Here is a 27,830-nt window from a genome sequence, read left to right on the forward strand (position 1 = left end):
TAAGGTGCCTGGCTGACTTAAAGACCTGAGAGCCCAGGTGAAACCAGGGCGCGCTTGAGCAGGAACGGCACGTAGCCAGAGCTGGATGGGAACGCGAAAGATCCAGAGAGAGGACCCCCAGCGCCTGAGAAAGTGGGGCCTCGAGATAGGTATCCTTTGCCTCACCATCACCTAAGCCTTATGGTGAATTCGGCCCAGGCACCCTAGAACCCGGCTGTACTTGCTGGGCATGCGCACTCGGCAACAGGTGCTCCAGTTCCCTTAGGCACCGCGCCCGCTTCCGGGGCGGGTCCACGAGACCCGGAAGTAATTAGCTGGGCCGGGAAGTCGGAATTTGGATTGTTTGCCGTCGTTTCTCCGTACTCATTAGTCCTGGCACTGCCAGCGTCGCCGCTGCCGCCGCCATGGGGAAGCGACAGCATCAGAAGGACAAGATGTAAGTTGAGCCGGAGCGGAGCGGAGCCTCGCTCGGCCTCAGTGCCCGCCTGTCCCGCACTCCGCGCCGCCGTTCTTCCCTCTCTCAGAGCTGGTTCTCAGAGCGGCTCGTAAATGGCGCTTTGTCCCGGAAGCCTCTGCCCTTTCCTCAGGCGGGGAATTAACCCCCGTCCACCCCACCCCCAGCGCCGAGGTCTCTCGGGCTCCCGGTTCTAACACGCCGTAGGTGCCCTCTTCTGAGCGTGCCCTCCCACTGCCTTGGCGCTGGGCGAGCACGGGCCCCTCTGCACTCCCGAGCTCTGCTCCCGAATCAGTCGCTGCCTCTCCCGCACCCCCAGTCTCCCTGTATGCTTGTTCATCCGCCTATACTCATGTCCCGGAGTCTTGCAGTTTAAAACAAAACTAGTCGTGCCCCGTGCTCCCCTTCAGCTGCCACTGTGATTTGTTGGTTTTTTCCTCACAAGACGTGAAAGACTTGCGTCTGCTTGCTGCGTTCTGATGTCTTCTTGAAACTACTCCAGGCAGGCTTGATTCCCCAGCACTACTCCTGTCAGGATCCTAGTAACTTCTCTGTTGCTAAATCTAGTGATCACAGTTCTCATTTTGTTGGGCTTCTCAACAGCATGACACAGCTGACCACCTCATTCCTTCTGAACACCTTCTTTGGTATGTGGGACACCATAGGCTGTTGGTTTTACGTCTGCCTCAGTGGCGTCGCTATCCTCAGCCTCCTTTGCTGGATCCTCTTTCCTCTCCCAGACTTCATACATCCATGTCCTCCACGTTTTTTCTTCCCTTTGTGTTCTTTGTGATCTCCTCTCTTGCAGTAGTCAGCTGCTTACTCAACATTTCCAGCTGGAGGTCTGATAGACATCTCAAATTTAATGTGCTCCTCCTTCATCTCCCCTCTCTCAGTGGTCACACCGCCGTTGGGTTTCTTAGAAGTCTGGGAGTTAGCTTTGAGGCCTCTTTTCTGCGGCTCTCTCCTCCCCCTGTTCATCAGTAAATCCTTGTGGCTCTTCCAAGAGCCACTTCTCACTCATCCAGCAACCGTTCCGTAGGAGTTTATGTGCACTCGTCCTTGAACCTTCGTAGTTGCCTTCTGATTGGTTTTCTGTTGCCTCTCTTGCTTGTCCCTCTCTACACAGGGTCCAGGGAAATGCTTTGAGGACTTATGTTAGTTATGCCAGGGCCTTACTCAAAACCCTCCAGCAGCTTTCCATACTGTTTAAAGCCAATCCTTAGCCCTTACCCGGCTTGTGGGGCCCTGCATGATCTGACCACCACCCTTCTTCATCTGCTCCTGGATGCCCCTGTGTGCTTTTCTTCAGCGACTTCACCCTTTTCTGAAAACACAACAGCTTTTCCTATGTCAGGGCTTTTATATGTGATAAGCCTGCTTGGTCCCTCTATCTGGAAAGTTCTTCCCTCAGATCTTCACATGGCTAGCTCCTTTGCATCTTTAAGCCTTCTGTTAAATTCTGTTCATTTCCTTCAGAGGAGAGCAGGACTATTTGTATTTGCTTATTAGTTTGTGTATCTCTGTGTTCTGTTGCATTAACCACTTTGTGTCTGATACATAGCAGGTGTTTTATAAGCATTTGTTGAATGAGTGAAAGGATTCAGTCATCGGTTACTTCCAGAGACTGTCCTCTTTATAAAGGGTGTTGGTAGTAAGATTCTCTTTCTCTTCTTTAGGTACATTACCTGTGCTGAATACACTCACTTCTATGGCGGCAAGAAACCAGGTAAGGCATGAAATCCTTCTTTTTCCCTTGGTGTGGATGTGTGTGTATGTAGGGGTTTGTAATTAAGTAATAATGGTCTTCACTACACAGTGAGACTGTAAAAGTTAACAATGAACTTTGTAGCAGACAGATGTGTAGCAGACAGATGTGTAGCAGACAGATGGATTGAGAACACAGATAATTCACAAAAAAACACTGAACACATGAGAAAATTAATCTCGGTGAGGGTATATATATCTATATATATTTTTGTGACAGCATGCCCGAGAGCAACTGCAGGTTGGGGGAGGGGCAGAGAGAGAGAGACTGACTCAAACAGTCTCCATGCTGAGCACAGAGAGGACAAGGCCTTGATCTCATAACCCTGAGACCATGACCTGAGCCAAAATCAAGAGTTGGTTGCTTAGGGTCACCTGGGTGGCCTAGGGGGTTAAGGCTCTGCCTTTAGTTCAGGTCATGATCTCAGGGTCCTGGGTTTTAGCCCTGTATCACAATCTCTGCTCAGCAGGGAACCGCTTCCCCTCTCTCTATGCCTATTTGTCTGCCTACTTTTGATCTCCCTCTCTGTCAAATAAATAAATAAAATCTGTAAAAAAAAAAAAAAAAGAGTCAGATGCTTAACTGACTGCCACCTAGACACCCTGGTGGTGATATTTTTTGACATAAATAAACATTCTTTTTTTCTTTAATAAAGAATGATAATACTCAAGTTTATCAAGGCTGCATTAAAAAGAGCACATTCTCATTAATTGCTGATGGGGATAAAACCAGCACAGCCGTCTTGGAAAGCCAAGCCAAGCCCCACAGCAATGTTGTGGGAGAAACCCAACCTCAGTGGCTTATTGCTCTAAGTTCGTTCTTGATATACTCCATGTGTTCTACCTATTGAAAGGTTTTGTTTGTTTTTAAGATTTTATTTATTTTTTTGGAAGAGGGAACACAAACAGGGGGAGTGGGAGAGGGAGATGCAGGCTTCCTGCCAAGCAGGAAGCCCGAAGCGGGACTCAATCCCAGGACCCTGGGATCATGACCTGAGCCAAAGGCAGACACTTAACGACTGAGCCACCCAGGTGCCCCTATTGAAAGGTTTTTTAACCCATACTAGTGTTCGCACTAGATGATTAACATGAACTATTTCTTAACATGGGATTGTGTTGGTGGTAGGAACACATACATGAAGTTATTTATAGAATAAGCTTTCTTTTATTTTCATCTTAAACAGATATCCCACAAGCCAATTTTCGTCGTTTACCTTTTGATCACTGCAGGTAAGAGTTTCGAGTGTTAATCTGTCCCTCCTACTTATTTCCTGGTACTCGTTATTTGACAGTGAATCTGGCCCTTGGGGAGGCATATGTGGGTTCCGTCTGTATTTCCCCACCTAGATCTTCCTTGAACTGAGAGAAGGTGACCTAAGAGTGATAAGAATTGATACTTAACTTTCTGCTCATTCTGTCTGTATGTTTATGCGTTGTTTCTTTTAGCTTCTTTCTTTCTAAGGTAAGTAGACTCTGTTGTTCAGCCTGTTTTACACTTGAGAGAGTCAGTATTTAAAAGTGGGAAGTCCCTCACCCTGGCGCCACATCCAGAAAGTGATGCCACTGAGGCTTGAACCCAGTGGTCTGACTCCGGGCCCATGTCTTTTGTGCTTTTCTTTTAGTCCAGGGTCTAAGTAGTAACAGCAACAGTAGTAGTCATGATACTGTGAACCCCTTCCCCCTTCCCTGGGAACACAGGTTACTGTTGGGGATGGGGAGAGACCCAAATGTAGACACTCCCAGATGCTTCTTCCCGCCATGGTTGGTATGTGTATGAACAGAAGGTGGGTCTGCTGGAGAAGTGGGACTAGCATTAACGAACCCCAGACATTGGGGGTTGGGGAGATAGGCCACTTGGGCCTCAGTTTCCCCAAGCTCAAGCTATGATCATCCCTGGTCTGGACACATGCATTGTGGGTGTGGGTGTATGTGTGTGTCTCGTTGGTTTCTGATTCCATAGGTCAAACTGGGCCTTGAGAACTGACAGAGTTCTCCTAGTGCTCTCAGATAGACACCACAGGGCAGTGAGCATGTAGGAAGGGCCAAGGGTGCAGCCACTCGGTCTGTCCCAGGAAGATCCCATGTTGCATTGAGTGAGGGCTTTTCCCTCCTCCTGGCACTTGCTCAGGGAGGGTCCACAAGTGAGACAGAGGCATCATTGGTTAGATTTCTCCCTATGGATATTTGTCATCAGTCTCCCAGGAATCTGGTCTCATTCAGAGTGTGCATGAATGGATTTTATGGAAATACTTTCATTCTTGGTTTCCAGTTCCTCCAAGAGATCTCTAAACTGTGTTTCATCCACTTTTTAAGTACCTTGGGTTCTGGGTAAAAATGCACTTTGAGAATAGGCCCTTTGATGCCCATTTTGGAGAAGATGCATGGAGCTTGCCGTCTGGAGCTTGCTTTGGTGTTGGACCCTGTTGTCATCAGCCCCCAGCAGCAGCAGGATCACCACTGGTTGGAGGTGGTGAGGTTGTTCCTTGAGGGCTTTCTGGAGCAGCATCTGGGGAGGTGACCCTATCATTGCCAGGCTCTCCAGGTCCTGGGGACTGACCTGTGCTGATCCAACTTAGAGATGACCAATTTACAAACAAGCCAGGTCAGCCGGGGCTCTTGATGGCTGGCGATGGAAACCCCGTGCAAGAGAAAAGGGTATTGGCTCAAGGAAGTTCACCAGGTATAATCTCCCTTCATCTATGGGTTCTGCTTTTTACCCTCTACGAGGTGGTAAATGGCTTATGGCAGTCTGGGACTCTGCAGACCCATCTACCCCCATATCCGTGTATTAGAACTTACCCAGGGCTCCTAGGGCACTTGCCTGAGTCACATGCCTACCCCTTAGAAATGTGGGGGGGATTGTGTGCATACTCTAAGCAGGAGTGGGCCCAGCACCCCCAGACCAGGATAGGCCCACCACAGTCTCTTGGGATGAGAGAGGGCAGCTCTCAGTAGAAGAGTGTGGCCTGCCTGCTGTGTGAGGTTTTAGGGAGTGGATTCTAGTCCTGCCCCCCCAAGGCTGCCTCCAGGAACTTGTTTTGGGCTCGAACATGTCAAATGACACAGCAGAGAGTGTGGGGAAAGAGAGGCTGCTGTTGCCCCAAGGTGCTCTCAGCACCTCTTGGGACCCTTGCCTTGTATTTATTGGTGTGTGCAGGGAGCTTCTGAGGGGCAGGGATGGGGGGTTCACCTCTGAACTGACACCCAGCCCTGGCTGGGCAGAGGATCCCTGGAATTGTTGGAGGGAAGAAGGAAGAAACAAAGGGAGAAGTCATGGGAGCCACTGTGTGACCTGGAGTGACTCTGCCCTTTTCTCAGTCTCTCTCTGCAGCCCTTCGCCTACCCAGTCTGCACCCCTGAGGGTGTCGTCTTCGACTTGCTGTGAGTTTTCCCTCGACTTTTGAGCTAACAAAGGGGGCGAGATTGTTGACACCCACTCGGGAAGGGGGTATGGAACCAGCTGGGGGGTTTGAGTCTTAGGCACTGCCAAGCCAGGCCACGCTGGGGTGTTGGCAGCCTCGGGAGTGTTGGGTGGCCTCTTGGGGACCCAGGAGACTTCCGGAGCTTCGGGGATGAGACCATAGTGTTGTTGTGACCCCTGAGCAGGCAGCCTTGCTGGCAGGCACTACTGTCCCTGCCTGGGGTAGCATTGACCTCTCCCCGTCCGTGGGTGGGGGCACCTAGGGTTCTAATTGGCCTACCTATACCTGTTTAGGAATGTTAACGAACTTGAATACTTTTCGATTTATGAAAGTAGAGCCATAATTGAGGTACACTTTCCCCGTACTGTGTTTTGAAGCATGGTGTTTTATGTTCCAGCATAAACCAGCTTCTGTAAATTCTTCATGCTTCAGTCTCTATTTAGAAAATGTGGAAAATACTTCGAAGTTAAAGGAAAAATTTGCCATAATAAAACTATCTGGGATAACTATGGTCAACATTTATACCCTTCTTTTTCTGTGAGTTTATTTGTGGTACATGGTTGGGGTAGTACTGCAAAGACAATTCTGAATCCATTTTTCACCCAGTTGTGTCATTCAGAATTCTCTGGAAGCCTGACTTTTGGTGCTGGCCCAGTATGTCACTGTGTGGACGTATCAACATTTACGTTTATCTTTTTTTGCTGCGTTGTGTTGTTTATCCATAACCACAATAAAAACACTGGATATACGTTGAAACCCATGTATCCAGAAACACTCCTCACTTCCTTGGTCAAGGCAAGGGGCTAGCAGAAGTGATGCGGAGCAAAGCCCATTCGCACCGCTCACCTGGACGTGGCCCTGGTAGATGGTGGGCTCGTCACCGGGCTGCACCTGGCCACCTGGCTGACATTCTCTCTTCTCTTCCCTTTAGTAATATCGTCCCTTGGCTTAAGAAGTATGGGACCAACCCCAGCAACGGTGAGGTAGGTGGCAGGGCATGAGTTTTTAAATAATGCCGATTGAACGCTGTCCTCTCGTCTGTCCTTTGTTCTGTGGTTTTTGTGTACACATGAGAGCGGTAGAGGACTGTGCATGGGGCACCATGAGTGGGACTCTCCTCCCCTCTCTTGCCCACACTGTTCCTTTCTGGAAATGTTCCTTACATGTACATGCGTGTGTACAGATGTCCATTTTCTTTCCTTGGGTCCTGATGCAGTCCCACGCGTGAACCCCACTGTACCTTGCTTCCTCGCCTGTTGGGGTGATAGAGATCTGAACGTCAGTGTGTAGAGCTATTCCATGTCCTGTCATGGCTGCCCACGTCTTCTTGTGGGGCTGTTGTGGCATTTTGGAAGTCACCTGCTGTTACAGCAAACAGCCACCACCCTTTGCCCATCTCTGGACACATATATGGGGGTCCTCCCAGGACTACTGGGTCATGGGGAGGGTGTGTTTTCTGTTTCAGCAGCTACTGGCAAACTGTCCTCCAGAGAAGTGGCAAATGCCTGTTTTCCCATACCCTCAATAACCACAAGGATCAAGTTTTTAGAAATTTTCTTTGCCTCAGGGTGAGAACATTTAAAAAAACATTTTAAGATTTTACTTTTAAATAATCTCTACACCCAGTGCGGGCCTCTAACCTACAACCCTGAGATCAGAGTTGCATGCTCCACTGACTGAGCAAGCTAGGTGCCCCTTAATTTGTGTTTTTATCATGATTAAGGTTAAGCAGCTCCTTCTCTGTCACGCACACAGGCCCAGTGTCAGGAATTCTGTGCCACTCGGGAAAAGAACCCCAGAGCCAAGTTCCAGCGTAGTCACCTTTTCTGCCCCCCACTGTGGGCCTCCATCATAAACCTGTGGGGCTGCTGCCTTTCCCATACTCTGGTGGTCCCCTTACTTCTTGGGGCCCTCTTGTTCCCTTACACTGCGGCACAGGCCCATTTCTTCAGTTCCACAGCTGCAACAGGTAGGGCCTGGGAGCTATCAGCTGTGGGAAGTGGGGGCACTCCCCGGCAGGGAGCCGGGGATGGGGGGTGAGGGCCTTGGGGAAGGGTGTTGGAGCAGCACCGTTGAAGCTGAGACCCGGGGATGGTGGCAGATGGTCAGAGGCCATGTTAGGCAGGGCTTGAAGGCCCTGGGGGGGAGTTTGGGTTTGTTCTGGGGGCGCTGGAAGCTGGACAGGGTTTCATGCAGAAGCATGTTGTGATCTGGCCTGTGTCTTTGTTTTATTTCAAAGAGTTTATTGATAGAGAGCACACAAGCAGGCAGAGTGGCAGACAGAGAGAGGAGCAGGCTCCCTGCCGAGCAAAAGCCTGATTCAGGGCTCGATCCAAGGACCCTGAGATCATGACTTGAGCTGAAGGCAGAAGCCTAACCGACTAAGTCACCCAGGCGCCCCTGGCCTGCGTTTCGAAGGCTCACTTTGGCTGTGGTGTAGGAAACAGGACTACAGGGAGGCAAGGTGGAGGGTGGGAAAGCAGCCAGGGGGCTGTGCCCTTGTCTGTGCAGGAGGTACTGCGTGAACTTGGACCAGGATGGAGGCTGAGGAGGGGGCACAGAGAGACTAGACCCATGGTTGTTGTTACAGATGGACCTGTGGGCCTTGTGGGGCTGTCACATGAGGGTCTCTGTTTCTCCGGGGCTGGGAGAGCCCAGTAGGAATCTTTTAGTGCAGTCCCATCTTGGGAGGACTGGGTCACTTACATCCTGTGCCAGAGGTGCCTGGGACAGGCAGGTGGAACTGGGCGATCCAGCCTCTGCTTGGTGTTCCAGGCCAGTGGGGCTTCAGCAGAAAGGTCTATCCCTTCGAAGTAGAACCCTGAGCAGCAGGAGGGATTTGGGTGCATGGAGTGGGGCAGGCAGTTGGGGTGGAGGTGGGATGAGGAGGGCCAGCAGGGAGGGTAGGGACTTCTGTGGGTCCTTGGAGGACAGTCAACACCAGGGGGAGGTGTTGGAGGCCGAGAGGTTTTTCACCTCATGAAATATGGCCTGCGTGAGGAGGAATAGCGGGCTGGGTGAGGCAGCCGGTTCTAGCATCATGGAGCGGAGAGCCGGCCGGAGCCAGGGGGTTGGAGCCCCTCTGCTAAGATGAGGCCCTGCCCTGATGGGGAAGACAGCACCTGGCTGAGGCCTGGTCGGCTCTGTGACGGAGACCCTGGTGGCCATGCAGGGTGGAGGCCACCTTCAGGGAGGCCCAGGAGGACCTGGGTGCTGTGAGGCTTGAGGGGGAGGTTAGTGAGGGGGCGAGCAGTGTGAGCAGTGTCCTGGTCGCTAGCTTAGGACAGGTGAAATGTCACTGGTTTATTACTTAGCTGAGGTCTTGTTACCTGATTCCTAGAGGCCCTTCTGTGCTGTCTGGGCTCCTCTGGCCCTTGTGACAGAGTGTAGGGTGCCCTTGGCCCCTCGGATCAGGTGGGTGGCTCACAGCGGTTTTTCCCTGCCCTTGGAAGAAAGGGGGTTAGACTGGGGGGGTCGTGCTTTCTGGGCCCAGCCACCCAGAGCCTGTGGGGTTTTTTCTCAGATGGTTGAGGTGGTGCTTGCACCCTGGTCTCCGGAAGAAGAGCGCTCTCCTTCAGGTGTCTGCTGTGTTGTTCCTCACTTTTTGTCATTCAAAAGCATGACTAGGCAGTGTTTTCCTGTGAGGCTTTCTGCTGGGAAGCCCTTGTGGGCTTCCAGGGGCTTCCTGTGGGGTCTGTGCTGCCTGCCTGTGCCCCGTGATTGGCTTGTGCTCGGGGTTCATTGCCTTCCCTGACAAGAGTGTTACGTCTGCAGCAGATGAGTCTGCGGGGCTCGTCCATGGCCAAGGCTCCGTGCTCTGCGCTCCCAGTGGTGGCTTTCCGCCTCTACCCTACCCTTGGACTGCCTCAGGTCTTCTTGTCCCTGCTCATTGTCATGGCCTCGGTCTCCTTCCCCATGGATATTGTCATTTGGTTGCATCGAGGGCACTTTTTTTTTTCAGGCTTTTTGCTTCATGGGTGCTCTTTAGGGCCCCAAAACTTGTAGCTGCTCTGGGCTCGGCCTCTGGCCAGGCCTAACGTGGCAGCTAAACCAAGGGCAGTTCACCAGGAACTGGCTTGGCCCATGTCACTTCCCGGGGACCCAGGAGGAGCATGTTGTGTGCAGGATCCTGTACCCAGGCTGCCTGGGCCTGAAGCAGGAGGGCTGTCTGATGGGAGCAGCCTGGGAGCGAGGACCCCATTGCTGAATGCTCACTGCACTGGTGGTGGGGCGGGGGCAGTTGAGGGGCCACCGCAGGAATGAAACCAGCCATGGAGGAGCGGGTGAGGGCTGGCCACTGCAGGAGGGCGAGGACATGGGGGCCTGGCCAGCATCTCCTCTGTGGCTTGGCTAGGCGGGGCTAGGCCAGGCCCGCACTGGAATGGCCAGGCACCACCAGGATGTGGGCTCTCAGTTAGGTGCTCCTGGGCAGGCAGCTTTCCCTCCCCCTTCTGGGGGTCTCTCTGCAGTCCCCTTCTCTTGTTCCAATCCAAGCCCCCGACCTCGGGGCAGCCTTTTCTTCTGGCTGCCTGGACCTTGTTTTATTGTAAAGTCGCTGATAGAAGAGGTAAACTGCAGATGGCGCAGGAAATTTGAAAACTGGAGGATCTCATCACAGTCACTCCGCATGTGGGGGTATTGATTCCTCCCCCACTCAACAAACTAGTCCTACTGCAGAACAGCAGGAGCACGCTCATGTACTCCGCAGCTAGGTGAAGAAGTAACATTTATTTATTTATTTTAAGATTTTATTTGTTTGTTTGACAGAGAGAGACATTGCGAGAGAGGGAACACAAGCAGGGAGAGCGGGAGAGGGAGAAGCAGGCTTCCCGCTGGGCAGGGAGCCTAATGCGGGGCTCCATCCCAGGACCCTGGGATCATGACCTGAGCCGAAGTCAGACACTTAACCAACTGAGTCACCCCAGGTGCCCCCATAACATTCTTTTTTTTTTTTTTAAATTTTTATTTATTTTCTAAATTTCAGCATACCAGAATTCAGTTTATTATTATTATTTTCTAAGATCTTATTTATTTATTTGACAGAGAGAGAGAGATCACAAGTAGGTAGAGAGGTAGGCAGAGAGAGAAGGGGAAGCAGGCTCCCTACCGAGCAGAGAGCCTGATGCAGGTCTTGATCCCAGGACCCTGAGATCATGACCTGAGCTGAAAGCAGAGGTTTAACCCACAGAGCCACCCAGGTGCCCCCAGAATTCATTGTTTCTGTACCACACCCAGTGTTCCATGCAGTATGCCCTCCATAATACCCACCACCAGGCTCATCTAACCTCCCACGCCCTGCCCCTCCAAAACCCTCAGATTGTTTTTCAGAGTCCATAGTCTCTCATGGTAACATGTAGTCAGTACATCAGGGCTCATAATAAAAATGTGTCAGCATTTGAGAAGTATAAAACACACCTCCACTCTCGGCCTCTAGGCAGGGGTTGCCCTGTGAGCAGGTCAGTGTGCTGCTCAGAGGCTGGGGTTTCCGTGGAGCAGCCCCTCTTACCCATGTGACTGTTGGGTCTCAGGGCCCTCCGGGCGGCCCCTGTGGCTCTCCTCTTGCCTGCTGCTGTGAGGGCTCTGCGTGCTCAGAGACCTTGCCCATCTCTCTGCCTCACCCATCCTCATAGGCCCTGCATTTCTTCACATCAGCCACTTGCTCCTTATTAATTATTAATTTTTCTTCCAGAAACTGGATGGGAGGTCCCTGATCAGGCTGAACTTTGCAAAGAACAAGGAAGGTGAGAGATCCCTTTTACAGCCATTTTATTTATTTATTTATTTATTTATTTATTTATTTATTTATTTATTTATTTAAAAAGATTTTATTTTATTTATTTGACAGACAGAGATCACAAGTAGGCAGAGACATAGGCAGAGAGGAGGAAGCAGGCCCCCTGCCGAGCAGAGAGCCCGATGTGGGGCTCGATCCCAGGACCCTGAGATCATGACCTGAGCCAAATTAACCCACTGAGCCACCCAGGCGCCCCCTTTTACAGCCATTTTAAAGACTGTGTTCGGACCCCAGCGCCCCTGCCTCTCACCATATTTTCTGCAGAATCCATCATTCCTGTCTGATCAAGCCGGACACTTAATTTTTCTTTTTCTTTTTCTTTTACTAAAAGATTTTATTTATGTATTTGTGTCTGTGTGAGAGCGAGCAACCGCACAAGCAGGGAGAGGGAGAGGCAGAGGGAGAAGCAGGCTCCATACCAAGCAAGGAGCCTGACATGGGGCTCGATCCCAGGACCCTGGGATCATCACCTGACCCAAATGCAACTGCTTAACAGACTGAACCTCCCAGGCGCCCCTTAATTTTTCAAATATGTAAGGGCGCCTTGGCTGACTCAGTCAGTGGAGCACGCAGCTCTTGATCTCGTGGATGTGAGTTCAGGCCCCACCTTGGCAGTAAAGATTACTGAAAATAATAGAATGGTTGAAGTGGCAAAAGTTAAGTGTATTTTGCCCCAATTAAAAAAAAAAAAGATGTAACAATTTTTCCTTAAAGGTCCAGATGGTTTAAAGCTGGGGAGGGGAGAGAGGGTAAAATGTTGAGTTTGGGGCACTGCTTCCCACAAGGGCAGTGGGGCCGTGAGGGTTGCGGATGGCCATTGTGTGGACATCTGGGCCCTGAGGGCATGGACCCTGTTTAGCTGCGACCCTGGTCTGCTCATTGCTGAGGCAGGAGCTGCTCAGAGGCCCAGGGCAGGTGGGGGTGGGGGGGTGTGTTGGGTTTGCTGGGGACTTCTTCGGCTGGGCTTCTCACCACTGGTTGTGAAGCCCCACGCTAGCCCAGGGATCCTGCTTTCCAGCTCTCCACACCCTCCACTGTTCTTGTCAGATACCAGAGCTGAGGTGCTTCCCCGCGGGCTCCCACCTTGCTCTTGGCTCTTTGTGGGCCTGGCACAGTTCTTGCAGCCCGTGCAGGTGCTGTGGCTGAGGTTGTTGAGAGCGCTTAATGGGTGCGTGCATCCCGGGGAAGATGCTGGGGCCTGACACGCCCATCTTGCCCCAGAGCCTGGCCCACAGTAGGTGCCGGCTCACTGTAAATGAGGGTAGGCCTCGACAAAACTGGAGCACGGCGCTTTGTGGATGGCCTGGGGACTCAGAGCTCCATGATGATAGATAAGCACAGCAGACCTCCTGCTCTGAGCTCTGAGGAGCTCGGAGATCCGCTGACTCAGAGGCCCACTGTGTGTCTCATTCAGCACATATTTACTGAGTGCCTGCCACGTGCAGAGAGCAAAACAGGCCACATCCCTCCTGGAGTAAAAGGAGCTTACATTACGGTGAGGGAGGAAACTGGACAATGGTTCACCATAGTGTGTCAGATGCTGCTTCTGCCAGCAACCAAAGACAGGGAGCGGGGAGGTGAGGGAGTCACAGCGAGACACACTGATGGGGTTTGTGTGGAAATCCGATGAGACAGGAGGTGTGAGGGGATGTGGGGATAAGCATTCCAGGCAGAGGGCACAGCTGGTGCAAAGGCCCTGAGGAGGCCTATATTGCTGGGACAGTGTGGAGGTAGAAGCAGGGGTCCAGGGTGGGGATGGTGCAGAGCAGTCGTGCAGGACACGGCACCCACAGGACTCCCAGCTGCCAGCCAGAGAGGAGAGATAAGATCTGACCTTCCGAACATTCACCTGGTTTTATTGTTTTAACATTTTCGACCAGCCAGCACCTTTTTTTTACTTTCTTTCTTTTTTTTTTTTTTTTTTAAAGTAGGCTCAAGGGGCCCCTGGGTGGCTCTGTGGGTTGTCTCTGCCTTCAGCTCAGGTCATGATCTCAGGGTCCTGGGATTGAGCCCCACATCGGGCTCTCTACTCAGCAGGGAGCCTGCCCCCACCTCCCGCATGCCTCTCTGCCTGCTCGTGATCTCTCTTTGCCAAATAAATAAATAAAATCCTTTAAAAAAAAAAAAAAAAGTAGGCTCCATACCCAGCATGGAGCTCAATGCAGGGCTGGAACTCATAGTACGAAGATCAAGACCTGAGCTGAGATCAAGAGTTGGATGCTTGGAGCACCTGGGTGGCTCAGTTGGTTAAGAATCTGCCTTTGGTTCAGGTCATGATCTCAGGGTCCTGGGATCAAGTCCCTCATTGGGCTCCCTGCCCTGCAGAGAGCCTGCTTTTCTCTCTCCCTGTGCCTGCCACTCTGCCTGCTTATGCTCTCTCTCTGTCAAATAAATGAATAAAATCTTTAAAAACAAAACAAAAAAAGAGTTGGATGTCTAACCGACTGAGCCACCTAGGTGCCCCTTTTGCTTTGTTGTTGTTTTTAAAGATGTATTTGAGAGCGAGTACGAGCACAGGCATGTACATGTGTATGAGGAGGGGGAGGGCAGAAGGAGAGGAGGAGAGAGAATCCTCAAGCAGACTCCACACTGAGCACGGAGCCTGCCATGGTGCTCAATTCAAGGACCCTGGTACCATGACCTGAGTCGAAGTCAAGAGTTGAACGCTTAACCAACTGAGCCACCCAGACCCCCTTTTGGCTTTGTTTTTATTTTATTTTATTTTTTATTATTATTATTTTTTTAATATGTATTTATTTGAGAGAGAAAGAGAATGAGAGAGAGTGAGCAGGAGAGGGAGAAGGTCAGAGGGAGAAGCAGACCCCTTGCTGAGCAGGGATCCCGATACGGGACTCGATTCCGGGACTCCAGGATCATGACCTGAGCTGAAGGCAGTCACTCAACCAACTGAGCCACCTGGGCGCCTCTTTGGCTTTGCTTTTAATTGGAAACTCCAGACAAATGAAAGTAGAATTAGTACGGTGATCCCTGCTCCGTAGCCATCACCCAGTTCAGTTCCTGTCCACTCAGAGCTGTGTGGTTTTATCTGTGCTCCCGTGTGACACCTCCTTAGGTAATTTTGAAGCAAATACCAGATACCATGTCATTTTATGCTTAAGTGCTTCAGTGTGTATGTCTAAACGATAAGGACTTAAAAAGTCATCATAGTACCATCATCACACCTAAACACTTAACAGGAATTCTTTAGTATCAGATATCCAGCCTGTGGTCAAAATTCTGGAATACTTTCATAATCTTTTTCTTCTAGTTTTCTAATCAAGATTTTTTAGAAGCCCACACAAATCTGTGTGCTTGCTTTGTCCTGAGTCTCAATCTGTAAATATCCTCCCCCCTTTTTCCGCAGTGTATTTGTTGGGACTTATTTGAACGGGCTTCATGGCTGCTTGGTGCAGAGCTGGCAAGGCAGGGGCAGGGAGGGCAGTGGGAGTTTGTTGCAACAACGCAGGCATGGGTACAGGGGGTTAGGGAATGTGGCAGGGTATGAGGTGGAGGAGGAGGAGACCAGGGTAGTGGCTGCTAGCAGCAGGCTGATGGCGTAGACGCCTTCAATGATGGCCGTGTGGGGCTTGGGTTTTGTAGGACGATTAGGAGTTTCCCACTGGGATTGGAGCCGGGGACTTGAGCAGCTTACTGTCTGTGGGTCTCTGTTCTGGGCCTGCTGACACAGGGTTCTGTGTCCTCCCTTGCTCTGACCCTGGCCCTTTCTCCGACTGGTTTTTTATGTGCCTTCTTTCTAGGAAAGTACCACTGCCCAGTGCTGTTTACCGTGTTCACCAACAACACCCACATTGTAGCTGTCAGGACCACCGGCAATGTCTACACCTACGAGGTGGGTTCTTGGGAACCATGTCGCCTGTAGGCTCTTTAGGGGTGTGTCTCAGGGCAACCCTGGGCTGGTGCTGAGGTTGCCCCGGGCACCGTGGGCACAGCCTGTCTCTGTGGAGCCTGCATTCTGAGAGCCACTAGTGCAGTCAAGAAGAGGTTTGCCCTTCTGGTGGCCTCCAGACCTGAAACCTGTGGGTTGGTTTTGTACCCCAGGGGTCCGCCCTGCAGTCCTTGTCTTCATTGATCAGGCCCTGGGAGGGAACCTGTGCTCTGAGGGCAGGCCCAGGGCTGAGGGGAGCATTGAGCACCCACCGCCTCACTTCCTGCTGGAGTCCCCAGGAGGAGCAGACGCAGGCTGGTGGACAGGTGGGGAGGGGAGGCCCCGATTTCCACCCCACAGGCTGCTGCTCCGGGTGGGCTGGCAGAGGGTACCACAGCAGTCGCCACGGCACCATGTTGCACGGAAGCCCTCTCTGAGCTGTTTTCCCACCTGTCCCTGGCTGTGGGCAGGGTCTGGGTGGCCAGTGCTGCCCTAGAGGCTCTGAGGGTCACTGCTGCCCACAGAGCACAGATTTGGCTTGAGGGGCTTGGTAGAGCTGCAAGGCTGGCCTTGTAGAGCCCGTTTGCTGATGTCTGCTGTGTGTCGCGCGAGTGTCCTTCCGTGAGCCTTGCTGAGATGGCGGATTCTAGTCTCTGCGGCTCAGCTGGCTCCACCCTCTGGGGTGGGGGGGTACACGGTCGTGCCATCCTTTCCCTCCCCCCTGGAATGGCACTGGCACCTGGGTGACCTCCTGGCTCCCAGGGCCAGGGTTGGGGCAGGCACCCTAACAGCGGGCTCCCTCCTGGCTGCAGGCAGTGGAACAGTTAAATATCAAGGCCAAGAACTTCCGAGACCTGCTGACGGACGAGCCCTTCTCTCGGCAGGACATCATCACCCTTCAGGTGGGCATCCCCTTGCCACTGCTCTTCTGAGGGTGGACCCCGATGCCCTCTGCCAACCCCACCTCCCTGCACAGGCTCTGGGCATGCCTGGTTGTGGTTTCCCAGCTGCCCCCCACTGCTGGCAGTGCCCCCAGCTCCAGCACCCCTGCTCTCTATCCGCCTGGGCCTTTGCACGGCCGCTTCTGTCTGGCTCTCACATCTCTCCTTCCGATCCCTGTCCTTGCCATGCCAGGGTATCTTATCTCTGCCCCCAAAGCCATCTCCATATCCAGAAAGGACGGGCTGGTATGTGTTCTACTCCAGTGTTGAGCATAGGACGTGCCTCTAGGTGTCAGCCCTGAGCGGGCTCCTGAAAGACCTGGACTTAGAAACTCTGGGGGTGGCCTCGTGGGCCATTCCCATCCTTACTTACCCCATCCTTATCAGAGGTCCACGCATGCTCCCTCCCACGGGGTGGACCCGAGGTGCTGCGGGCTCTGTGTCTGGCAGCTGGGCTGAAGGGAGTGTGGTGAGGGGGTGTGTGTGTGTGGGAGGCCTAAGTTGGCTGCCTCACGTCTGCCCTCACCTCCTAGATGAATGTCCATCCATGCTCATCGGCCGTATGCTGGGGAGAACGGGACACAGTATGCCAGTGTCTGTCCACCACCCCCCGCCCACCCCTGCTCTTGGCCCTGTTTTGGCAGAGCCCACTCCTGACCGCAGGTGCCCTCCATTCCCTGCTTGACACCCCAGATCTCCATGGTGCCCCTCCCTCTCTCTTTCCGGGCCTATGCCCCTGGGGCTGCCCGGCTGTCCTTTGTAGCCCGGCTCACTCTGCTGCACATGTTCTTTTTGCTTCAGGATCCCACCAATTTGGACAAATTCAACGTCTCTGATTTCTTTCATGTGAAGAATAATATGAAGATGACAGATCCTGGTAAGTATAAGCACAGCTGGCTTTGGTGCCAGGGGTTTGGGTGAAATAGGTCCATGCCTTCTGGGTAAAGCCCTCCCCTTGCTGGGGGTGGGAACATCCAGGAATCTTGCTTGAGCCCAGACTGGCCAATGCTCCCTTCTGTGCCGACCTTGGCACGACCGCACTCACCCACACCCGTCCATGGGGGGCATGATGTGGGGAGTCCCAGCTGGGGCCCATTTGCTTGGTGCCCACAGCCACATATGGTGGAGGCCTGGGCCCCACCTCCTCCCCACTCAGGACTCTGCCTCAGGCCCCCTGAGTGCATGTCCTCTCCCAAGTCCTCCCCTTGCTCCTTAGAAATTGTCTCTGTTCCCACTTCAGGGACAGGTCATGAGTGCAGGCTGCTGGGTCCCTCTGGCACGGAGGCAGGTCCTGGGAGGGTAAGGGGTGACTGTGGCCAGGGCGTGGCTAGGGACAGAGTCCAGAGTAGACCACAGTGGAAACCGCCTGCGGGTGGGCTATCTTGCCACCCTTACGAGCTGTTGTTCGCACTCTTCCCCGTCCCCCTCCCCTGTGTCGTGGCCCCCAGGAGTCACTGTGTGGGGGCTCGGCTTACTTGCCTGCATCCTGTTCTGGGCTTTTGCTGTTGCAGCTGGCTCTGGCCTCTTGTCCCTGTCGCGCCTGTCTGGGGACATCACTGGGGGATCGTCTGAGCAGGGTCACTGTGCTGTTTTGTAGATGAAGAAAAGGCCAAACAGGACCCATCTTATTATTTGAAAAATACGAACGCCGAGACCCGTGAGACGCTGCAGGAGCTCTACAAGGAGTTCAAAGGGGACGAGGTCCTGGCGGCCACCATGAAGGTCCCCGAGAAGAAGAAAGTGGACAAGCTGAATGCTGTGAGTAGGCAGAGGGCTACATAGCTGCCAGCGCAGCCGGCCTGCCTATCTCAGCTCCTCAGAGAGGTCCTGGGGGAAGGGGCTCGTGGGGCCCTGGGATACCTTTGGAGGGTGGTGGCTGGGACCCCTCAGAGCCCAGCTGCCCCTTGGGGGCCCAGAGGCGGCCTGCACTGAGGCTGGGCCTCAGGAGGCTGGAGGTGGCTGGTGCATATGCTGGGGGCCCACGGGGTTTGTGTCTCACGCTGGCCCAAGCTCGGCAGCCTGGAGCGGATAGGCTGGGTGGACCTCTGCCTGCTTACCATGTGGCGCTGCAGCCTCAGGACAGCAGGGACGGGACAGCCCCTGGGATGCAGTCACTGCCCTGCAGAGCAGATCACTTGTTGCCCAGAGGAAGCCCAGGGAGAGACTGCAGGGGTGTTTCGGGGGACCATGGTGCTGAGGGGAGGGGACAGCTGGTGCCCACCGCCTGGGCCTCTGCCTGGGTGTCATGTTTGCTTTTCATGATACCCACTTTTGGCTCCAAGGCCCCCAGTTGGCAGTGATGGTGACAGGATTTGTGCCCTAGCCTGTCAGGCCCCAAAGCTGCTTGTTCTTTTGTTCAGGCAGGGCTCCAGGGGATGGGGGAGGGAGGGCTCTGAGGCTCCCTCAGAGGATTATCCTGGAAAACTCACAAGAGAGAAGTTTGTTGTTCACAATCCCATGTCTCTAAAACAGCAGTGCTTAGCATTTTGGTGTACTTCTTTCTGACGGGGAGAAATACCTTTTTTTTCCTCTTCTCTGTCTCTGATAAAAATATTTTTAACATATTGGGGCTTATTTTTCCCTGATTGAAAAAGCAGTGTGTTTACTCTAGGAAATTGAAACCTTTGAAAAGAAACTAGCGTCCCTCATACTGTGAACCCCAGCAGTGACTGGTTCCTAGTTCTGTCCAGGGTTTCAGTTACCATGAGAGCCTTGGCCACCTGGGTCTCAGCCTCCTGGCTGGTCAGGGCCCTCTGTCGCACATGCCCCCGGTCAGTCCCCTCACTCCCTGAGCCTTTAGAGAAAGAGCCAGGCCGCCCAGAAGTCCCCGCTGGGCTCTGTGGGAGGCCGCCAGGGATGGCTTCTTGGAGGAAGGGCACTGAGGGGCCCCGAGAGGTGGGATCCTGGCCTTCCAGCTTCCCGGGACACTGCTCACGGGCCACCTCGTTTTCTCTGCAGGCACACTATTCCACCGGGAAGGTCAGCGCCTCCTTTACCTCCACTGCCATGGTTCCGGAGACCACGCACGAAGCAGGTAGCTGCCCTTGCATGTCCGTCCCCAGCAGGCTGCCTCACAGCGGCCAAGGGCGGGCATCCTGCCCCTGCACCCTGCGACATGCCATCGTGCCTGGCCTTCATGGGTGCTTAGGCAGCTCTGGTGTGGTTAGGCTCCGGTGTGGTTAGGCAGCGACAGGCCTTTTCTGAAAGTGTGTGTGTGTGTCTGGGGGGGCAGAGGCTGCAGTGGGGGCCCAGCCAGGGGGTAGGAGGTCCTCCTTCCACCCACCGGGGCTGTCCTGTCTTGGGCTCCAGCCTACACTCCACCTTGGCACTGGCCCCATGCCTCTTCCTCTCGTGTTTTCGGCCTACCTGACCCCCACTGTCCCCTTCCTATCCAGTGACATCCCATTCCAGGCTTTTCCAGGCTCTCCCACCTTACCTGCCGAGCCCTGCCGTGTCCCCCGGCCCCTAGACCCACCCTGACCTGTGGCTTGGGCACCGTGAGCCCGTGCTTGGCCAGGGCCCATCCTTGGGCTCCCCCCAGACCTGGTATGGGTAGGGGTTGTTGCCCCAGCCGGAGGGCAGCACGGACTCAGGCCTTGGTTTGCAGCCGCCATTGATGAGGACGTGCTGCGCTACCAGTTTGTGAAGAAGAAGGGCTATGTGCGCCTGCACACCAACAAGGGTGACCTCAATCTGGAGCTGCACTGCGACATGGTGCGTGTGGCCGTCCCCACCAGAGTCCGCACGCCTGCCCAGCTTTTCAGTCCGTAGTCACACCTGTATGCGCTTGTGGGAGAACGAATGTTCCACCCGCCCCCTAGAAGGCCCAGTGCCCGCACTCCCCTCCCCAGAAGGGACCCTGGGAGCTGCGCATGGTGCTTCCTGGGCCTGTGTTCTGGATGGGGCATGCATACCCATCCCACAGAAGGGGTCAGGCTCCACACATGCACACCCCCCTGCCCCCCCACTTGCTCAGGTGTCTCTTGGTGGCCCTCACTCAGGGTCATGGCAGATGTACGTGTCCTGTCATTCAGCCTCACGGTGCTGCTTTACCGGGTCTGGCCTGGGCAGCTGACCAGCCCCCCTGCCTGATCCGGGCCCTGGGTGGTGCTTGTGATCCTCCCACGGTCTGCTCCTCGCCTCACGGAGGCATCTGGGCTATTGTGTAGACGCCGAAGACCTGTGAAAACTTTATCAAGCTCTGCAAGAAGCAGTACTACGATGGGACCATCTTCCACAGGTCCATCCGGAACTTCGTGGTGAGTGACGGGGATCTGCGCTGGCCGCAGACCTGCACCCCCGTGGGGGCCATAGGGCTCCTGGCTGGGGCGAGGGCTGTGGGGACTGCTGAGAGTCGTACTTGTGAGCCCCTTCTCCCCGGGCGGGGAGCATGCAGACTGACCCCTGTGAGTCCCCAGCCGGGCTGTGCTGGGCTCGTGCAGAGAGCTGGCCCAGGAGGGCTGTGTCCTCACCAGGCACTCAGTCGCCCTCAGGCCTGCCAGGCAGGTGGGGAGCAAGTGGAGGGCTGGCGGGGACTTCGGGCTCCCAGGGCAGAGTTTGCTGACTGGCCTTGCTTCCTCTCACAGATCCAGGGGGGTGACCCCACCGGCACCGGCACAGGTAGGCACCGGTGCGCGGGCTTCCTCAGCAGCTCTGGCTGCTCTGTAGGCCTTGCGGTGGGGGGGGGGGGGGGTAGTTGGGTGGGGGCTGTGCCGCCAAGAGAGTTCCAGATGTGGATTCTGATAGGACAGCCACTAGCCTGAGGGGTGACCTTAGGTGCATCCCTTGGTTTGTTTTTGTTTTTTGTTTTTTTTTTGAGATGGTTGCACAGCCTGGATGGGCTGGAGAGGCCATGCGGTGCCTTCTGGCTGCTCTGGAGCCTCCTCTGGGTCCATCGGCTCCAAGGGCCCAAGCAGTGTCCTCACCCAGTGTGGTGTGAGTGGGCATGACCTGTAGCTCTCACCCTGTCCTCCTTGTCCTAGGGGTCCAGCCCCATGCAGGGCTCTGAGGGGCCTGGGGGCTAGAAGTGGGGAGGTCCGTGGGGAGATGGTGATGAGGTTCCCTCAGAGCAGGGCTGCCCCCTGGAGTACTCAGCAGGGCCCCTCGGGACTCAGCGCACATCTGTGGAACTGGGCTGCATCCACTGGTCACACTTGGCCGGGATCCAGGCATTGCTGCTGCTAGCCTTGCCCCTTCCTCCCACAGGCGGGGAGTCTTACTGGGGAAAACCCTTCAAAGACGAGTTCCGGCCCAACCTCTCGCACACGGGCCGGGGCATCCTCAGCATGGCCAACTCAGGGCCCAACGCCAACAAGTCTCAGTTGTGAGTCACTGGGCACCTGTGGGTGGGTCCTCTCTCTCAGCTTTGCCCTCCAGGGCGTGCTCCACCCGAATCCTGCCCAGAAAGTAGGCAGCGCCCTGGGGGAGAGGACCCCCATCCCCCCAACCCCACCCCTGTGTTTGTGCATGCATCCATGAAGGATTAAGCCTGGGTGGTTGCTCAGAGGCCCAAGGGAGGCTGTGGGAGGCGGCAGAAGCTGGCTCCGGCCGCAGAGAGGGGGTAGCCCAGGACATGGAGTGCTGGAAGTCTGGGCCTGGGTGGCCCTGTGTCCTGATGGAAAGGTAGGAGGTGAGGGCCCCACAGGAGTGAGTGTGGGGAGGGGAGTAGCCAGACCCAGCCTGGGAGGGGCAGGAGTGGAGGCAAGACAGTTTTCCAGAGGAGCCTCACGCCATGGAGTGGGCAGGACAGGGGAGATCTGTCTGTGCAACATGGGGCCCGGTGACCGGTGATGGTGGCATCGGCAGTCGGGGGGCGGCGGTGGGGCAGCGGTGGGGGGGGTTCCTGCACATTTGATGGGATTCCCCTGCAGCACCGTCCCGTTGGGTGGAATGGGGGTGCCCAGCCAACCAGAGTTTCTCTTGATCTGTCTGTCCTTCGCTCTCTGGGAGCTGTAGTTCACCTGACTTCCATTATTTCCGATTTTTAAAACTTCTTTGGTTTCTGCTTGTCAAGAAACCTGGAATGGGCTTCCTGCTTCTTCTTTTTTTTTTTTTTTTTAAAGATTTTATTTATTTATTTGTCAGAGAGAGAGCGAGCGAAAGCGAGCACAGGCAGACAGAGTGGAAGGCAGAGTCAGAGGGAGAAGCAGGCTCCCCGTGGAGCAAGGAGCCCGATGTGGGACTCGATTCCAGGACGCTGGGATCATGACCTGAGCCGAAGGCAGCTGCTTAACCAACTGAGCCACCCAGGCGTCCCTTCCTGCTTCTTCTTTTGTTTCTCCTTGTTCTTTGTCAACTCTTTCCTCTTTGCTCACTTTTTTTGAGGAGGTTTGTATTTTTCTTCAGAGCTTTTTAGATTAGGCATCTGTTTTCCAGATACTTTTTCCAGGTATTCCCAGTTGGAAAAATCGTCCATAGTATTTTAAAATATACAGTATATATTCTGAGCCACCCAGGTGCCCCTTATTTGGTATTTTAAAATCAAAATTCTTTTCCAGTTCAGTTGCTCATATAAAGTCTATTTTGGGGAGCACCTGGGTGGCTCAGTAGGTTAAGCATCTGTGTTCAGCACAGGTCATGATCCAGGGTCCTGGGATCGAGTTCTGTGTCAGGCTGCCTACTCAGTGGGGAGCCTGCTTCTCCCTCTCCCTGCCTCTCCCTTGCTTGTGTGCCCTAACACTCTCTCTCAAATAGATAAAATCTTTTTAAAAAAAAGTTGATTTTATATCTAACTACTTTATTCAAATAGTTTATTAAGAGTGTCCTGGGTTTGGGGCACCTGGGTGGCTCAGTCAGTTAAGTGCCAGCCTTTGCCTCAGGTCATGATCCTAGGATCCTGGGATCAAATCCCATATAGGGCTCCCTGCTCATCAGGGAACCTGCTTCTCCTGCCTGTTTCTGTCCCTGCTTGTGTGCACTCACTCATTCTCTCTCTCTCTCTCTGACAAATAAAATCTTAAAAAAAAAAAAAAAAGCGTCCTGGGTTTCCTAGATATTCAGCATTTATCAGCTCAAGGTGTTGTTGCTCTTCCGGCGGGGACACTAGTTCCCTCACGGTCGGGCCTGTAAGGAGAGCACGTGGGCGTCCTGCTCTCAGGTTCCGTGCTGTTTTGCCATCTGATCAAATTTGTTGCCGGCCCGACTCTTTGGGAGAGGCTGTGTTTCCAGTGGCTTTTCTCTTAGCATCTGTTACTACGATCAGACCGTTTTCTTTTCCTTCTGGAATCTGTGGACAGAAGCGTTGGGTTGACCAGCCTGGCTTGTCACTGTTTTGTCCTGGAAGGCAGCTGGGCTGGTCGGGCCTGAGGCCCAGCGTGAACCGCCTGGGGTGGGTTTAGCTCACTTCCGGTCTGCTTGGTGAGGTAACATGCCAGGGACAGCTTTTGCGGATCTTTCACACTGACTCCTCAGTTCGGGTTCTGCTTTGAGGGCCATCTGGGTCGCTGCTGTTGTGCCAGAATGGAACTGGTCCGTCTCTAGATTTCCAGACTTCTGCGGCATCTCCCTTCCTGTCCGTCACTGTGTCTGCATTCCCGCTCTCCTTAATGGTTTACGGAAGGCTTTCCTGTTTTTATTTTATGTGATTTCCTTCTGTTTCCATCTTCACTGGCTTCTTCTTCCCGTTTCTCTCCTCTCCCAGGCTCCCATCTTGCTCGCCACCACCGCAGACGTCCGAGGCTGTGCATGCCTACGGCTCGTGTTTCCTTCGCTGTCTTCTTAGGTCATATAACGAATTGTAGACTTGACTTCCTTTCTGGTATATCTTTGTTTGCCCTGTCATTGCTTTTCTTTCCTCCTTTTTCCTTCAGGACTATTTCATTCCCTTTTAAGCTTCCTGACCTGTCTTAGCAACGCATGGCCAAGAGACCCACTTGATGGCCAGAGCTCAGGTCTGCACAGTTGTGGGTGTCTGTGGAGACTGTCCTGCTGGCCGCGTCTGGTCAGGCCTGGTCGGGTCTGAAGGGGTGTTGACCCCAGTGGAATGGGCTTCAGCTTCTGTCCCTTGCTTGACTCTGTGTGCTGTGGGCTGTCGGGGATGTGGGTAACATGGTGTCCCAGGAGGGCTCTCCGGCCCAAACCGGTTGCTCTTCCAGAGACCCTGCCCCAGAAGGCTTCTCTCCCAGCTCTTCTTGGGCCTCTTCTTCCATGCTTTTACCTGGAGCGTTCCAGATTCTTGAGGTTTTAGGGGTGTCTTTTTAATGGCACACACCTAGATTTGGGGTTATTTTAATTCAAACTGACAGTCGTAGGTGTGTACTTAACTTTCTAGTCAGTATCTGTATTTTCTATTATCTTAATTTGTACTTCCTGGTTACCCCCCCTTTTTTAAAAAGATTTTATTTATTAGACAGAGACAGCGAGAGAGGGAACACAAGCGGGGGCAGAGGCAGAGGGAGAAGCAGGCTTCCCGCTGAGCAGGGAGCCCGATGTGGGGCTTGATCCCATGACCTTGGGATCATGACCTGAGCCAAAGGCAGATGCTTAACTGACTGAGCGAGCCACCCAGGCATGCGTAGTTTCCCCTTTTTAAAAATACTTTTCATTTCTTCCTTTTCTCTTTCACCTGATTTGGAAGTTATGTGTCACTTTTGGCTTTAAGTAGATTTATTTAAAGTCTGCACTTACCACTTAATCTCTCTCCCTCCTTCGCAGACAAACCCTGCCTGTGCCATTCCCCCAGCTCAGCCAGCTCACATGTTCTTATAGTTGGATATTTAAGTTTCACTCATTTTTACACCAAATTAGATTTGAAAATTTACTAGGTCAGCATTTATGGGTGTTTACCCACATTCCTCAGGGTCTCTGCTTCCTTTCCTGCCCGTCTCCTCTCTTCCAGTTCAGAGTCCGTGCATCTTCACGTGCTGTCACAGTGGGATGGTCTCTGGTGTCCAGTCTCCCTTCCCCCCACCTCAGACCCCTCCCAGCAGCCTCTGCCTGCAGGCTCTGGCAGTGTCTGTCCACCAGAAGTTGGCTGCAGCCTGATCTGGTGGCAGAGCCTCCCCTGGCCTTGCCCAGGCCTTCTCCTGGGGAACCAGGGTTCCGGTCCCCTCAGTGGCCTTGCCTGACGGCCTGCCCCAACCAGGTATATGTGTGGGGTCCACGCATACAAGTGAAGCACCAGCTTCTCAGAGCTGCTTTTGGGGGACAGGGATGCCTAGTGGGTGCCCAGAAACCTTGGGGGCCAAGCAGGCTGGGTGGGGAAGCTCACAGGCTCTTCTAATTTCCCCTCCTCCTCACCCAGCTTTATCACCTTTCGATCCTGTGCGTACCTGGACAAGAAGCACACCATCTTTGGGCGGTAAGAGGTTGGGGGTGCTGGTGTGGGAGGGCTCCTTTCTTAGTGGGACCCTCTCACTGCCTTTCCCCATGCCCGGCTCAGTGCTCATTTGGTCTCACAACCACCATCACTGCTGAGGTCACAGCCTTTTCTGTTAGCCAGGGGATGGCTGGCTCTGTGGACCTCCTGGCTGAGGGGAGGGCCACTCCAGCCCCTTCTGGCCAGCTGCCCTGTCCAAACTTGCCCCCCGCTTGGTTCCCCTCCCCAGGCCACGCCCCCATCCATGTGGCCCTTCTCAGGCCCATCCTCTGCCCCTCTTGCCATGCTTTTGGGGGGGGTATCCTTCCCTGGGGCACATTCAGAGGTACCCTTGTTCCTTGGCTACAGGGTTGTTGGGGGCTTTGACACGCTGACAGCCATGGAGAACGTGGAGAGTGACCCCAAAACCGACCGCCCTAAGGTACATGCCAAGGGAGACTGGGGGAACTGCTGCCCAGGATGGGCACGGGGCAGGTGGGTTTGGAGGGGCCTGCCGCCTCCCACCGCCCACTCACTTGTCTCCCTCTGTTGCTAGGAGGAGATCCGCATCGACTCCACCACCGTGTTTGTGGACCCCTACGAGGAGGCCGATGCTCAGGTGAGGAGGCCACCTGGACGGCGGGAGGCTGCAGGAACCCCACCCAGCCTGTGGGGCTCCAAGCCAGCTGTTGCCCTGCTCCGTCCCAGATTGCTGAGGAACGGAAGAAGACACAGCTCGAGGAGGCGGCCCCAGAAAGCGCTATAAAAACTCAACAGCCCAAGGCGGGGAGCCAAGGCCCCCAGACGTACCGCCAGGGGGTGGGCAAATACATCAACCCAGCAGCCACGTGAGTGCAATGAGGGTGCTCGTCCCATTTGCAGAGCTTCCCAGCGCCCATGGTTAGAGCCCACCCGTGGCGAGAGAACCAGACAATGGCGGGGAGCAGGTGCCGTGGGGGCCACTGTGTAGGCTGGAGCTCAAGGACTCGGGGTTGGGGGGGGAATATGTGACTGCGCGACCTCACACTGAGCAGGCGCTGTGGGTGTGCATGGGCTCCCAGCGCGGGGGACTCATCTACACCCAGCAGCTCAAGTACTTCCCCCCTTCCCAGGAAACGGGCAGCAGAGGAAGAGCCTTCAACCAGCACAGCTGTCCCTGCAGCCAAGAAAAAGCCCAGCCGAGGCTTTGGGGACTTCAGCTCCTGGTAGCAGCAGGTCTGCCCCTCTGGAGCCCTAGAGGGACTCAGGGCTGGGGACCTGTATCCACACCACGGAGGTCTCCGCCTTTCTGACTACAGCTCACTAAAGCTCTTGCTGGTTGCAGGAGTCCCCTTTCTTGGCCCTCGGAGTCCACAGGCCTTCCCCGCCTTCACTTGGTACAGTGGCCCGACCCTCTTCCCAGGCCGGGGCCAAACCCAAATGATATCTCAGACCACCAGGCGTGGGCTGTGGCCCTTAGGCCCACCTGCACAGTGGGCCTGGGTGGGGGAAGAAGGCAGAGGCTGTGCCTTCCTCCCCGGCCCCATTTTTGTCGTCTCCCTTGGGTACTGTGTGCTCAGCTTTAGCACCTGGGACCTCATTAGAAACACAGGCTGGCAGAGCCCGACCTCCTCGCCTGCTGCCACAGACTAGGGAGCTCCTGTTGCCTGTGGCTTGAGGACCCTTGACCAGAGCCTTGACCCGAGTTCCTAAAAACTCTCCTGCTGCCTTTTGCCTGGACTAGCTGAGGCCTGCCCCCCCCCCCGCCGCCGCCCCCGCAAGGACTCTGGACGGTCATAGCCATGTTCCCCCGTGGGCCTGCTCTGGCCCCGCTGCCTCAGGATGGGAAGAAGAGCCCATGGGAGCAGCTGCCCCCACGCACCCCCCGCCCTTAGGGCCTGACTTTGGGCTCAAACATTTGACTCCTCACTCTAGCACTATGGCTTTCAGACCAGCCTCACCATTGTTTCTGGATTTTAAAATCCCTTCTCTTTATTTTTCTATAAATGTCAAAAAATCCTTTACATTTGCTTGTCTGCCCTTTGTTTTCTGTTTCTTCTGTAGCCTGTCCCCATGTGGCTTCCCTGCTCCTGACCTTGACAACACTACCTCAGCTTTCCCAGAGTGCCTCTGCAGAAGCGTGGGACAGCTATACACCTCCTCACACCCACTCCTGAGGCCTGTCGTCCTCATGTTGGCACGGGCCACGACCCCCTCCAGCATGTCACACTGCAAACCTCACTTAACGCTCTGTCCTTGGTGGTTCTTTCCCTCACCCAAACCTCAGATCCA

The 27,830-nt window shown here is 54.3% G+C and overlaps 1 protein-coding gene across 1 annotated transcript; it reads left to right on the top strand.

Annotated features, from left to right (window-relative positions):
- The first annotated feature begins 288 nt into the window (after positions 1-288).
- Positions 289-27,562, top strand: PPIL2 (peptidylprolyl isomerase like 2). The gene is made up of 20 exons (XM_059138838.1): positions 289-436; positions 2,134-2,183; positions 3,406-3,451; positions 5,540-5,602; positions 6,575-6,626; positions 11,333-11,384; positions 15,196-15,287; positions 16,136-16,225; positions 17,066-17,141; positions 17,862-18,022; positions 19,223-19,298; positions 19,872-19,978; positions 20,434-20,523; positions 20,851-20,884; positions 21,470-21,587; positions 25,506-25,562; positions 25,929-26,001; positions 26,116-26,178; positions 26,268-26,407; positions 26,672-27,562. The coding sequence occupies exons 1-20, from the start codon at positions 405-407 to the stop codon at positions 26,766-26,768; spliced, it is 1,569 nt and encodes a 522-aa protein (XP_058994821.1). The 5' UTR covers positions 289-404; the 3' UTR covers positions 26,769-27,562.
- The last annotated feature ends 268 nt before the right edge of the window (positions 27,563-27,830 follow it).

The sequence above is a fragment of the Mustela lutreola genome, chromosome 11 (assembly GCF_030435805.1).
Source record: "Mustela lutreola isolate mMusLut2 chromosome 11, mMusLut2.pri, whole genome shotgun sequence".
Taxonomy (NCBI): domain Eukaryota; kingdom Metazoa; phylum Chordata; class Mammalia; order Carnivora; family Mustelidae; genus Mustela; species Mustela lutreola.

What these genes read in the sequence shown, in the direction of transcription:
- PPIL2 (XM_059138838.1), top strand. Translation starts at nt 405, where the DNA reads ATGGGGAAGCGACAGCATCAGAAGGACAAGAT. An exon ending in GCAATGTCTACACCTACGAG is followed by an intron (nt 15,288 to 16,135) that starts GTGGGTTCTTGG and finishes TCCTGGCTGCAG; the next exon opens with GCAGTGGAACAGTTAAATAT. An exon ending in AGGACATCATCACCCTTCAG is followed by an intron (nt 16,226 to 17,065) that starts GTGGGCATCCCC and finishes TTTTTGCTTCAG; the next exon opens with GATCCCACCAATTTGGACAA.